A 13196-nucleotide genomic window follows, 5' to 3' on the forward strand; every position below is an offset into this window, starting at 1 on the left:
TTTCTTTTCTTTTTTAAAATGAAGACTTTATTAGTATTGTTATTGTTATTAGAGCAGTTTTAGGTTCACAGTGAAATTCAGGGGAAATTAGGAAGAGTTCCCCTGTGCCCTCCACCCCCACACAGGCACAGCCTTCCCACTATCAGTGTCCCCCACCAGAGGGGGGCATTTGTTATAATCGATGAACCTACAGTGACACGTCATTATTACCCACAGTCCACGGCTTACACTGGGACTCACTCTTGGTGGTGTGCATTTTATGAATCTGGACGAATGTATAATGACATGTGTCCATCATTACAGGATCATACAGAATAGTTTTCCCGCCCTAAAAATCGTCTGTGCCGGCCTTTTCCTCCTCCTTAACCCCTGGCAGCCATAGATCCTTTTACTCTCCATGGTTTTGCCTTTTCTAGAATGTCATGTAGTTGGAGTCATGTCCCTTTTCTATCCTGATGTCTAACACTGTAGATGAGTTTTGCCTGTTTTTGAATGTTATTTAAATGGAATCATGAAGTATTTGCTCTTTCGTGTCTGACTTCTTTTGCGTGTTACGTTTTTGAAGCTCACCCAAGCCATTGCACCTATTGTCGGCTCTTTCCATTGCTGGATACTATCCCATTGTTTGAATATACCGCACACTTTAACACTCTTGTTCTGCCATTGCTGGGCGTTTGAGTGGTTTCCAGTTTGGGACAATTCAGATCTTACTGCCATGAACATCCATTCACACATCTGATGAGCACACATATGCATTTTTGTTGGGTTGTGACTAGGAGTGGAATTGCCAGATATCCTTGCTGACGTATGTGTGATACGAATGGCCATATCTTCTCCCAGTCGTAACCCAACCTTTCTGTTGGTTTCTACATCTGTAATATGGGGCTATAACCCCCTCCAGGAGTCATGAGGAAGAGATGAGCTAATGGATGTATGGCTATGTGGCCCTGGTACACAGCGAACCCTCAGTTGGGTCGGCACTTAAGTTTTCTCTAGCCAACTTTACGGCTTCTCAGGAGGCTTGAGAATTCTCAGCCGCAGACTCTTGAAGAGATCACAACTTGAGCCTGAGGGGCAGTGGAGGGGGTAGTGGTGGGAGCAGCAGAAGGAGATGACCTGTCAGTCCTGGAAATTAGCTTCCTCTGAAACAGGAGAAGAAAAGGTTCTTAAGGGATGGGAATGCTGGGAGCACCGTGGTGGGTGATCGCCGCCAGCCCACTTGCTGATTTGGAAAGGTGTGTCTGAACTGTACACAGTCCCCCAGGAACCAGACCTAAAGGCCTTGAACACCAGGATATTCTGGGCAAATGGGTGGTATTGTGTTAAGGGCAGGCTTTGGAGTTGGGCAGCCTTGGAACTGAATTCCCAGCTCTACCACTCACCAGTTGTGTGATTGTAAACACTCTGAGCTGCAGTTTTCAAATTATAAAACAGAAAAGAGTATCTCCTCACAGGTTTGTGTTGAGGATGGAGAAGATGCACCTAAGTGTCTAATACTCTGCGTTTCAAAAAAATAACCACTCACATGTGAGTGAAACCCTTACAAAAGCTGGAATCCACAAGGTCTAGTCTTAGCTGTGGCAGACACTGGGCCCACCATCAAAAACTGGTGATGAAAGGAAACTCTCCTGTACTTCGGTTTCCTGAAACTGTTGGGAGAGTCTAAATACGGTGTCCACGGCAGTGCTCATCCAGGTTCCCGATCTTTTGCCTTCACTTGCCTCGCTGCACCAGTCTCCTTACCCTTCTCACTGCAGGTGCCCCAGATCACTTCCTGCCCCCGCCTGAATCACTTTGCTCCACCCCTCCTCTGTCTCTGCATTTGTGATGAAGTAAAACCCGTTTCTCAGCTAGGCAAGCACGCATCTTCAGGAGTAGGGGAGGAAGGCAGACAAGCAGATATGATCTCTTTAGTGGGCTGGAGAAGGGGAATGTGACCTAGGTCACATTTGTCCTCTCCCAGAAGCTGTTGTTAGTAGTAATCATTGTATTATTGCTTGGTGGGGGCCGGGGGCGTCTTAACTAACCACCCCAGAGCAGCACTGCCAGGAAGGATGGGGACCCCTCGTGTGCCTCTTCATCTGGTGCATGCTTGCTTTCGCCCTGGTGGGAGGCAGCATGAGAATGAATGGAACTGGAAGGATGGGGATGAGGCCGGAGAATATCATCAGCCTCCATCTGGCAGCTCCAAGTCCAGTGGTCAGTGATGTCCTCTCTCTGTCTCTCTTTTTCTCCCCGCCTCCCTTCTCAGTCTCATCAGACCAGATCGAGCAGCTGCACCGCAGGTTTAAGCAGCTGAGTGGAGACCAGCCCACCATTCGGTAAGATCTGCTGCTGCGTTTGGGTGTTGGGCAGGTCCGTGGCCCTTGGGGATTTTCTCTTTCCATTTATCTCTTTCTCTAAGTGCTGGGTGACTGGAAAAAGCCCCTGGGTTGCCCTACTTTCAGAGGTCAACTTGTAATTTTCATTCTTGTCCCTTCTAGACAAGTTGTTCTCGCTAGGAGCGTGAGCGCCCCATCTGTTTCTGTCCGGATCAGGAAATTATGACTAGAGTGAAGACAGGGCCAGGGATGGGGGGCCAGTCAGCCTGGCCTACTGTACCCTGACCTCCTCAAATGGGACAGGCCCCTGGCCTCTGTGCTTGGGGTCCCAGACACGTACTGTGCACCTGTTGAATGCCAGGACTGTGGCCAGTGCTGGACATCCAAGGATGCGTCAGCTGTAGTGCATGCAGCCCGCATCAGGGACTGAGACGTTCTCGTGAGGCCCCGTGCCTTGACTCTGCTCCCTCTGGGCTGTTAGCTCCAGTCTCAGGCAAGGTGGTGTGTGGCAGCCTTAGACTTTTTTTTTTTTTTTTTTTTTTTTTTTTTTATTGAAGGGTAGTTGACACACAGTATTACATTACATTAGTTTCAGGTGTACAACACAGTGATTCAACATTTATATACATGGTAATTCTAAGTACCAGCTATCACCATACCAAGTTGTTACAATATTTTGACTATATTCCTTATGCTATACATTACATCCCGGTTGCTTATTTATTTTACAATTGGAAGTGTGTACTTTTTCTTGGTTGTTGTTGTTAGGGCATCTCTCATTTTTATTGATCAAATGGTTGTTAACAACAATAAAATTCTGTATAGGGGAGTCAATGCTCAATGCACAATCATTAATCCACCCCAAGCCTAATTTTCATCAGTCTCCAATCTTCTGAAGCATAACGAACAAGTTCTTACATGGAGAACAAATTCTTACATAGTGAATAAGTTACATGGTGAACAGTACAAGGGCAGTCATCACAGAAACTTTTGGTTTTGCTCATGCATTATGAACTATAAACAGTCAGTTCAAATATGAATACACATTTGATTTTTATACTTGATTTATATGTGGATACCACATTTCTCTCTTTATTATTTTTAATAAGATGCTGAAGTGGTAGGTAGATACAACATAAAGGTAGAAAACATAGTTTAGTGTTGTAAGAGAGCAAATGTATATGATCAGGTGTGTGCCTGTAGACTATGTGTTAATCCAAGCTAGACAAGGGCAATAAAACATCCACATATGCAGAAGATTTCTCTCAGAACAGGGGGGGTGAGGTTCTAAGCCTCACCTCTGTTGATCCCCAATTTCTCACCTGATGGCCCCCCGCCTTAGACTTTTGTCAAGGAAAGTCACCATCCTACGTTGCGCTTCTAATATTAATCTTTTAGAGCTGTATAGGTTCCTTTTTTATGGGTAAAAATGCCTTAAATTGTGTTCCTTAGCTTCGAGTTGAACTACAGCAGTTTCCAACATAAAATGCACAGTGCTCTATCTATCACGAACTTTCTAACAGATGTAGTTTCCTAAAATAAACATTCAGGGTCTCAAGGTTATAGTCTTGGAACTTTAAAACAAACCTTTTATAGTCCAGGAAAACTTCCTTCTTCTTAGTAAACAGACTTGGATTTCACCAGAGTTTTATGGGAACTGACAAATATCCAGTTTCTCTTGTCTGTGTAAACAAAGGCATGGTGCTGGCCCAGTGCGTTGCGTTCTCAAAGCAGCCATTTCCAGAGCTCAAATTCTGGTGGCCTCAATTTGTATTCAAGGCATATTTAAACACAATCAGAATTTACACCTTTAACTACACGTCTTACCTGCTAATCCCAGCGAAGGAGAAAGCAGAGCCCAGAGAAGTCACCTGGCTTCTCATTGGCTCTGGTGGGGGAACTGTCACGTGCCCAGGTCTGAGCCAATCACTGTGGCCAGGGCATGGAAATACAAATTGTCATTTCCCAGAACCGTGGGGACCTGGGGCTGGGTCTTCCCGTGAGGACTGTGTGGAAGTAGAGTGGTTTCCCAGGGAAAGGTGGGCCCCCTGGGGCCGTGGGCTGAGGGTTGGTGCAGGGTGGGAACACCTCAGCAGGGCACCTTGACGTCTAACGGGAGGTGACACCTGTGCACGCTGGATATGGGAACTTGGGCGTGTCAAGGGCATGTGCTCTGTGCCAGCTGCTCAGTACCTGCGCTGGTGGATGGGGCTCACAGTGGGGGATGTGGGAAGGTGGGGCTCCCTTCCTCAAGGTAATTTTCCAGAGAGCTGTGCCCCCTGCCCTGTAACAAGCTACCCGGAGCTTCTTGTTATGGATCTGGGGTCCATGGGTCTTGGCTGGGGAGAGGCTTTCAGTCCAAATTCAACATGTGTTTCATTTTCAGACTTGAGGGAAGCAGAGGCAAAAGTCAGACTTGGGAACCAGTTGTATTTGTCTTCCATGTCCCTGGCTGGGTGACTGGGTCAGCTGCTCTGCTTCTCTGAGGTTGTCACCTCATCTGTAAAGTGGGCGTGGTCACGGGGTTTTGATGGGAGCACTGGAGGTGAGTGGGTGCCTGCAGAATGACTCTGCTCTGAGCTGGGTTCTTGGCGTCTGGCCCGAGGGACTGCCATCATCCCGCCCATCCATCGGGTGGTTCTGGAGATGCCGGAGCAGGGGCCATCTAACCCCAGGGGTGGGGGCTGGGGGGCACCGGTGCTCTGTGAGGAGGCAGCGGCCACGGTACTGTGGGAGGCCCTGCACACTTTGAGGCTCTGGCATCTGAGCCCTGCATTGCCCAGCTGCCCCTCGTGGGCCTTTGCAAAGGATGAGCTGAAACGGGGTGCTCTCTATCAGCTCCTTCCAGCCTGAGTGTGCGTGCACATCACCGGAGAAAATTGCTTTAAAAAAACACTCAGATTTGACTTAAGATGGTGGAGTGGGCAGGGATGCCCAAGACTGCATTTCTAACAAGCTGCAGTGTGCAGGTAGCAAGGCCCTGGGGCAGACAGCACAGCGCCTGGAGCATAAGTGCTCAGCAAGCCCTGTTTCGTTTCGGTCCCCCAACGGGCTGAGCCCCACCGGGCTCTCCCGCCACCCGGCCTCAGGCGTCAGTCAGACTTTTCAGTCTGTCCCACTCTCCTCAAGGCCAGCCTCCCCCCTTTTCCTCATGTCTCTCTCCACCTAAATCCAACACATCTGCCAGGTCTTTGCAGAAACAGAGCTTCCTCAGGAAGGTCTGCCTTGGTGCACCCGCCTGGCAGACTCTCCAGGCCACTTGACGTCTTCTCTGTGGCAGTCACAGATTTGTCCTCGCAGGAGGTGACAAACATCTGTTTCTGCCTCCCACCAGGATGGTGAGCGTGAATGTGCACAAGTCACCTATCTTGTTAAAACACAGGTTTTGATGGGTGGGACTGGCTCAGGCCTGAGACTGCATTTCTGACAAGCCTGGGCCATCCTGGTCAGGTCGGCCTCCCTAGCACAGAGGGCAGGCCTCAGGAGGCCCTTAGGCTTGAATGGATGGGGCTGCACCCCCGCGGGCCCTGAGGGGCTGTGTGCGGGCTTCTGCCTCCCACTCTTCATGGGCTGGGCCAGGGCTCGGGAATATGAACTGCTGGCTCTGCCTGCCCACCCGGGACCCTGTTCGCCCTTCTCTTGCCCACACACCCACTCCTGGACCACCGCACACCTCGCCCTGTCCTCACTGCCCTCATAGAAGCCCGGAGAGTCTGCACAGACCCAGTGAGCAGCCTCTGCTCCCCAGGCCTTGGGGCTCCCTGCTGCCCTCAAGTCATGTCCATGCTCTGTGGCTGGGGTCCACCAAGGCCTTCAGATGCTGGTTGCTGCTTTGCTGAGGTCTCATGTAGACACCACCTCCTCCGAGATGCCCCTCCTCTGCATCCCCTGAGCCTCCTTGTGGGGATCCCCACCCCCAACATCCACCACCGGGAATTGTAACTGCCTTCCCACCGCCTCCCCTGACAGAGTGCTGGCCCCTTGCAGGGCAGGAGCTGGGTCTGTTTTTTCTGCCCTGGCCCTAGCGCTGAGTCGGGCTTGTAACATAATAGGGGCTTTGGGAGCAGTTGGTTGAATGGATGTAGTGAGGGACAGGTATAACTAGGAAAATTCATTATGACCCTGAAGCGAGGTATAGGTGAGACCCACTGTTAATGGTACTTCCCACAAAGGGTTTCATATTCCTGGTAAAAGAATTTCTCTGGAGCCTGGCATATAGGAACTATTCACAAATAAAAGCTATTAATATTTGAGCATGTTTTATGTGCCACTTAGCAGGGGCATGTTACTACAGTCCTATAAGCCCCACAAGAAGTGGTAGGAACGCCTGTTCTCCCTATTTTACAGATAGGACAGTAAGGCTCAGAGAGGCCTTGTACCTGGCCTCAGGTCATACAGCTCATTAATGGAGGAGCTGGGGTTTGAACCCAGAGCCATCTAAGGCAGCTGTGGGCATTGCCTTGACTCGCCACACAACCTCTGAGGACCACAGGCCCCCTGTTCTGTCCGAGGACCCTCTGCCCTTATCCTCCTCGGGTGAGGGTGAGTAATTCCTGTCACTGCAGCCTCTGCTCCTGCATCTCCCAGTTTCTGCTGGGGGATTAGTGGCAGCTGCAAACGGTAACAGCCCAGCCGGAAGGAGGTGACAGACCACAGCATCTTATGCAAACAGGCCTGCAGGCCAGGCTCCTTCTCGGAAAGGCTTTGCCTCATCCTAATCTGCCTTCCAGGGCCTGAAGAAGGGCCACTGGGCAGCTGTTTGTGTCTTCCCCAGCTTTCCTGCCCATCCTCCCAGGGCAGAAGGGGTGAGTGGCCCTGGGCTGCGGTCTGGTGCCCAGCTCCGTCCCCACTCTGCCAAGGGTTTCCTGAGTGACCCCCACCTGGGCCTATAGTCTCTCTGATGTTCAGGCACGTCCAGGGGACCATGCAGGAGGCCCTGGGCTGGGCTTTCTGAGCAGGGAAAGGAGCTTCATATCTCTAGTGTCAGGATTTGTGAAAGGCATTGACTAGGGTCCCCCAAGTGAGGCCCTCCATAAGGGGTGTGAGCTGCGGCCCCCTTGGCCTCCCCCCACCCCCACTATCAGAGAGCAAAGGTGCCCCAGAACTTATTAGGATTCCAAGGAGGGCTTTTGAGTATCTCAAGTGCAAAAGGTGCCTTAAAAGTGACTGCAGGCTTTATACATAGACTGGAAAGGTGTGTAAATTGCATTTAAAAGCTGAGTCTGTGACTTTGAAAATTGGATATAGCTTAAAAAAGATCCCAAGGTAAAAACTGCCAAAATCAATTTTAATTTTCACCTACCATTTCCCACCCATTTTTGGCTGGTCCTTTCTCTCTGCAAACCATCTAAGGACATCTAGCGGTGGGCTTACCTTGAGGCCTTCAAAGCAGATATGTGAGGGCCCCTGTCTGTATGGGTTCCTTTTGAGGCCCAGCTCCTGGTTCTTTTAAGTCCATAATTCTGCATTCTTTTTCTTTAGGAGGGTCCCCCAGATTTTATATTTCAGGACTCCCAAAGCCTGAATCCTCCTGGACCACAAAGCACTGAGTTCTGAGGCTTCTTGGTGAAATGCTTGAATAGGAAATGGTCTTCTGGATGCATTTATTGAGTTCCTGCTATGCAGAGACTTCTGTCCTAGCAGGGAAGACCCTCCATAAGTTAACCCATTAAAAGATACTAATTTGAGATGGTGAGGAAAATACAATAATGGCTTCTTGCATTTTTTCTTCCTCTGTTTCGGACACTTTACTGGTGGATGTCTTTTTACTTCCTCATCGCACCCTGGCAGGCTCACCAACACCCAGAAATAGTTGTGGTGGCAAACTTCAAGTGTGGTGATGCAGGCCAGTGGCGGCCTGATCAGATACAGCCACATCACAGAAGTAGTTTTTGGTTCACCAAGCCATCGGATGCAAATGCTTCCTAGGAGAAATGCAACTGCAGACATATGCAGGGAAGAGAAGGGGCGTGGCGTTCATTGTTGGACGCCCCCAAAGTGCAGAGCAGCATTCTGACAGGCCAAATTCTGATGGTGCTGGGACACCACCAGAAGCTGTCACCCTCAGTCCCGTCATGCATCCCCCAGCCCTTACCGTTCCATTGTCACGGCAGAGGTTAGCTCAGGGTCATGTGCATGAATGGGGGCCCCAGCTGCCACAAGCCAAGTGCTAAGGATGCTCACTTGCATGGTCTCAGGGACCTTCCGAAGGTCACACCATTATCCCATTTTATGAATTAAGAGATGGAGGCCAAAGAGGTTAAAGGTCACACAGCAGGGCTGGCTGATGGAGGAGCCCAAGCCCCAAACCACTGTGATTGCATTGCTTTTCTCCGAATTGTTACTTTTTAACCCAGTTACTTTGCCTTAAGCTGTCAAATAGCTAAGTTTGATTTTTTTTTTTTAAAGTCCTCATGCCAGTGAAGACTTGAGGCCCTGCCTAGATGGCCAGCCAGGTTGTTTCACTGTCAGTGTTTAATGTATTCCAAGAGTTAGGGAGTTTTCCCGAAGTAGCCTCAGCTAGGATGATGCATGTTTCTCCAAAAAGAAAAACCCACGCCCAGGAAGCAGCAGGTGGGAGCCGCAGGCTCTCACCTCTGCTCACGTGGGAATGTGAGGGCAGGTGGGGGAAGGAGAATGAGCAAGGAGTCAGTTTGGAGTCAAAGCAGCTTTCTAAATGGTCTTTATTAGCAGGTCCTCCCGTGTGCAATCTTTGCAAAGGTTCCTTTCCTTAAGAAAGCCGGCATTGACAGCCTTCCCTGGTTCTAGAGTTCAAGGTGCCATGGTGAATGAGAAGAAAGGCTGCCTCTGCCTCTGGGGTGCTTCTGCTCTGGGCTATGTGTGTGACAGTGACAGACAGCATGCCAGGGAGGCAGCCTTCATAGGAGCAAGTTCATTATGTAATGTGATAAAGGAAACAGGGCAGAGAGTGTGCATCCCTTGGGACCGTGGTGGGAGAGGGACCTTGGGAGAGTGGGCAGCAAAGGTGCCTCTGAGGGGGCCACCTGGGGAGAGGGGACCTCGCGTTGTCAGCCTGCCTGGGGAGGGAGCACCGGGGTCAGATCACAGAGGGTCAGCTTGGCTGTAGCAGGCATGCGAGACAAAAATCCTTTTCGTGGCTTAAAACACCACCTGATGCTGACCTCCCAGTTTGTCCCTTTGGCCGGGACATCTCTGAAATCCACATGGCAACTGCCCATCCACTTGATGTCCAAATGGCATCTCACATGATGTGTCCCCAAAGCAAGCACTTCATCCTCCTCCCAGATGTCCCTTGTCACCTGGATTATGGTGGCAGCTTCCTCCCTGGACACCCTGCTTCTGTCCTCACTGCCCCACCCCCCGCCCCTGTGGTAATGTACAGAGCATTCTATGAAAACGGCATAACAGCACTTCCCTGCTCATAACCTCCCATCTCACCAAGTCAGAGCCACTGAGGCAGCAGTGTGTCTGCACATCTCTGTGCAACGGGCTGCCAACCCTACTCACCTCCTGCCCCGTCCACCTTGCTCACCTCCCGTCCCGTCTGGCTCTTGCTCCTTCTCCACCTGTCACATGAACGTTCTTGCTTTTTCTGCCTCAGATCTCTAACACATGCTGTTCTTTCTACAATGCTTTCCCTCAGAGTGGGGTTTTTCTTGGCACTTGGGGCTTGGGGTCTCTTGTTGGGGGATGGCGGCTGCCCTGTGCATATAGGATACTGAGCAGCACCCCTGACCTCTCCCCCTTATGCCACGACTACCCTCCCAGCGTGACAACCAAATATGTCTCCAGACATGACCAAGCGTTCCCTGGGGATTGAGGCTCGCCTCCTTCAGGCCAGTGCTCATGCATCACCTTTACCAGGAGGCCTTTCCCAACCGCCCCACTGCAACCCAAGCAGGGATTGCCTGCAAAGCACGCGTTGCTGCCTGAGATAGTCCATTTTCCAGCTCTGTTTCCCCCACTAGATCCCAGGAGGGATTGAGTCTGTCCCATTAACTGCCGAGGCCAGCACCCACTACAGTGCCTGGCACACAGGAGGTACTTGAAGCCTTGTCACTCCCCCTGTGGTAAGTACAGGACAGGTGTTGGGAGGGCAGCTGGGTCCAGGCATGCAGCAGTGGCGGGAGGTGAGACAGTATGTGATGAAGAGGAATGATGTTGGTGTCACAGCCCCAGCTTTTGAAAGAGGCATTTGCCTGGCAGCCAGGGGCCCAGGGCTTTCCTGGCAGAATCCTTTATGCAAAGGCATGTGGACAGGAGAACTGCCTGCAGTGCTGAGGGACTTTCTAGAGCTCTCAAACAGTAACCGGAACCCCTGGAGATCATGCTGACATGCAGGTTCTGGTCTGGCCGTTCTGGGGTCTTTCTTGCAAGCTCCCAGGTGGTGCTGAGGGACAACAGTTTGAGTATCTGGGCGTGACCTGGGAAGACACCTGCTGAGAGAGACGTGGCCCTCCACGAGCCCCCCATGGGGAGTAAATGTCTCCCTAATGTTGACTGTTCCATGGCCCCGTTTACTGTTCCATGGCCCTGGGTGGGAAATGTCACATGCTACGAGTGTGTGCAGGGGGAACTCAGGCAGAGTCAGGCCAGTGGCCCAGGGATCCAAGGGCCTTCCTCGGTGCTGCAGGGAGCGGGGAGGCCAAGCTGCAGGCTGAGGTCTGGGGCCTGGCTGCACCCTCAGCTCTGAGGTCACTAAGCTCTGGTGGTGGCTGGAGGCAGCCCCGATCCCAAGACCTGCAGAGAGAACTTTGCAGTCAAGCTGAGCCTCAAAGCCGCCGGAAACCAGTCCACACCGTGAGGCTGGAGGAAGTGCAGGGCCCTCCCTTGGTGGTTTCTAGTCTGTTTCCTTCCTCTGGGCACTGGGCGCCTGTCCTCTCTTTCCTGGGGCCTGGCTGGGGCCTCTCTGGGGTGGGAGCAGGTGCCTACTGGAGATCTCTGTCAATCTCTTTCTCTTTAACATGAGAAGGTACAACCGGAGGAAAGTGGTGTGTGTGAGGAAGCCCAGGGGGGCAGTTAGAGCCGGAATCGAAGCTCCTTTTCTGTGTGACTGTGGCCTACTCACTTCACCTCTCTGGGCCTCATTTTCTCACTTATTTATAAAATAAGCACCATGAGTGTGTTGGGGCAATTAAACACAGCAGAGTGTGCAAGTGATTTGCACAGCCTGGCACAGTGAGAGCCCTCAGGATGTGAGGGGGAAACTTTAAAACCCCAGGGTTCAAGCTCCCTGGAGCCCTCCAGGCAAACCTCCCTGCTGGTCCCTGAGGCAGCCTTGCTGGACCACCGACCATGGGGTGTCGGCTCTGGCCCGAGAGCAGGGACCTGTCCCCATTCCTGGGCTCGTGGGTTCCCACGGCTGCAGCCTGGGCCGGGACACCCTCAGCTGAGCCGGTTCCACCGGCCCCGTGGGCACCTGGGGGCAGATGGGGAGGAAGAGAAACACAACCGAAACCAGCATTTATAGGGCATTAAACTGTGGTTAGCCTTTCCCAGGCTCTGGTCTCAAGGCCTTGCTCTGCTTGTTGGAAAGAAGATGTTGGCACGCACATCTCTAGGAGGGCCCCTGAGGAACAGCCAGCCCTGGGGCTCCTGAGCAGCTGCTTCTGTGCAGGGTTTCTGCATGCTCCCCAAGTCAGTCGGTATCATTCTTAGCATTTTGCCACAGTGTCCTCATCCTTAAGATGGAGATAAGTTCCTACTTTACAGGATAATAATGTAAAGCTCTCTTAGCGGTACATGGAAGGTTAGCTGCTGCTATTATTATTATTATTCTATCATCATCATTTTAAAATGAAGATCTCACCATGTGTCAGTACCCTTAGCACCTTGCATGTGTTTATCTCACTAGCCCCATGGTACTAGCTGATGAGAAATCCGAGGCTCCGAGTTGGGCCGTGGCTCGCCCAAGACCATGTGCCTGGTTGGGGCAGAGCGTGGACCAGCAGCAGTGCATGCTGGACTTCATATCCCCTGTGATATGGGAAGTGCTGGGTCTGCACCCAGTTCGCAGATGAGGAAACTGAGGCTTAGAGAGTCAGCAAGGTGCCATGGTGACGGAGAGGTGAGGTCGGAGCGCAGGTCTGGCAGGGACCATTTGGAGAAGGTGCAGAGGTGGCTGGGGTGCAGTCCTGCCTGGGGCTCTGAGGCAGAGCACCTGGTGCCCCAGCTCGATTCCTAGCATCTGCCTCATCACCTCCTCTGTGCCGGTGGGAGGCAGACCCCCTGCTTGCTAACTGCCTTCTTCAGACACGGGCTCTTTGAGGCCGTTTCTGCCTTCGTCCTCTTTCCTCTAGCCCCAGGGTCCCTCTAGCCATTTGTGGGATCTCCTGGTGGCCAGGGGGCTGCTGGCACATGGGGATTGGGCTTCTCTGGCCCCCCTTGGACCCTCAGTTGCCTCCTGAGGAATTGAGCAGACTCACTTCTACTCCCTGCCAGTGCCCCCAGATAGGGTCCTTCCAGTAGCCCTGGGAGACGGCTCCTCTGAGAGCTCACCCTGTCCCGGAGCTCGGCACCACAGGGCTGGGCTTTGACGTTCTCCCGGGACCTGCAGGTGAAGCCCTGGGTAACTGAAGGGTCGGGTTGCCTGTGCAAGGGCCGATGGCGTGGCCGGAGCTCAGGACACCGGACAGGGAGGCAGCTGTGCCTTCCACTGAGCTGTTCACCCGGTACACCGTGCTGTCTGCAGCCCGTTGTGCCGGGTACCGAAGATATGGGGCTGTGGAGATGAGTGTCCCTGTCCCCATGCTTTTGGGAGCCAGAAACCTTCCGAGCATGGAGCACCCATTCTTCCCTGGGTACCTTGCTAAGTGTGTGCTAGGCTTTATCTCCTGTGAGCACACAGCCACCCTCTGAGGTTCCTGTTTCCGGAGCAGACTGGCTCAGAGAAGC

The 13196-nt window shown here is 52.1% G+C and overlaps 1 protein-coding gene across 4 annotated transcripts in view; it reads left to right on the forward strand.

The window, feature by feature from the left end:
- Nucleotides 1-13196, forward strand: part of TESC (tescalcin) — a 43045-nt gene that overhangs the window by 15766 nt on the left and 14083 nt on the right. For all 4 annotated transcript variants that reach the window (XM_057492040.1, XM_057492038.1, XM_057492041.1 and 1 more), the window contains exon 2: nucleotides 2252-2321. In XM_057492040.1, coding sequence (XP_057348023.1) covers nucleotides 2252-2321 — 70 coding nt within the window. The remainder of the gene's footprint in view (nucleotides 1-2251; nucleotides 2322-13196) is intronic.

The sequence above is a fragment of the Manis pentadactyla genome, chromosome 14 (genome assembly GCF_030020395.1).
Source record: "Manis pentadactyla isolate mManPen7 chromosome 14, mManPen7.hap1, whole genome shotgun sequence".
Classification (NCBI taxonomy): Eukaryota; Metazoa; Chordata; class Mammalia; order Pholidota; family Manidae; genus Manis; species Manis pentadactyla.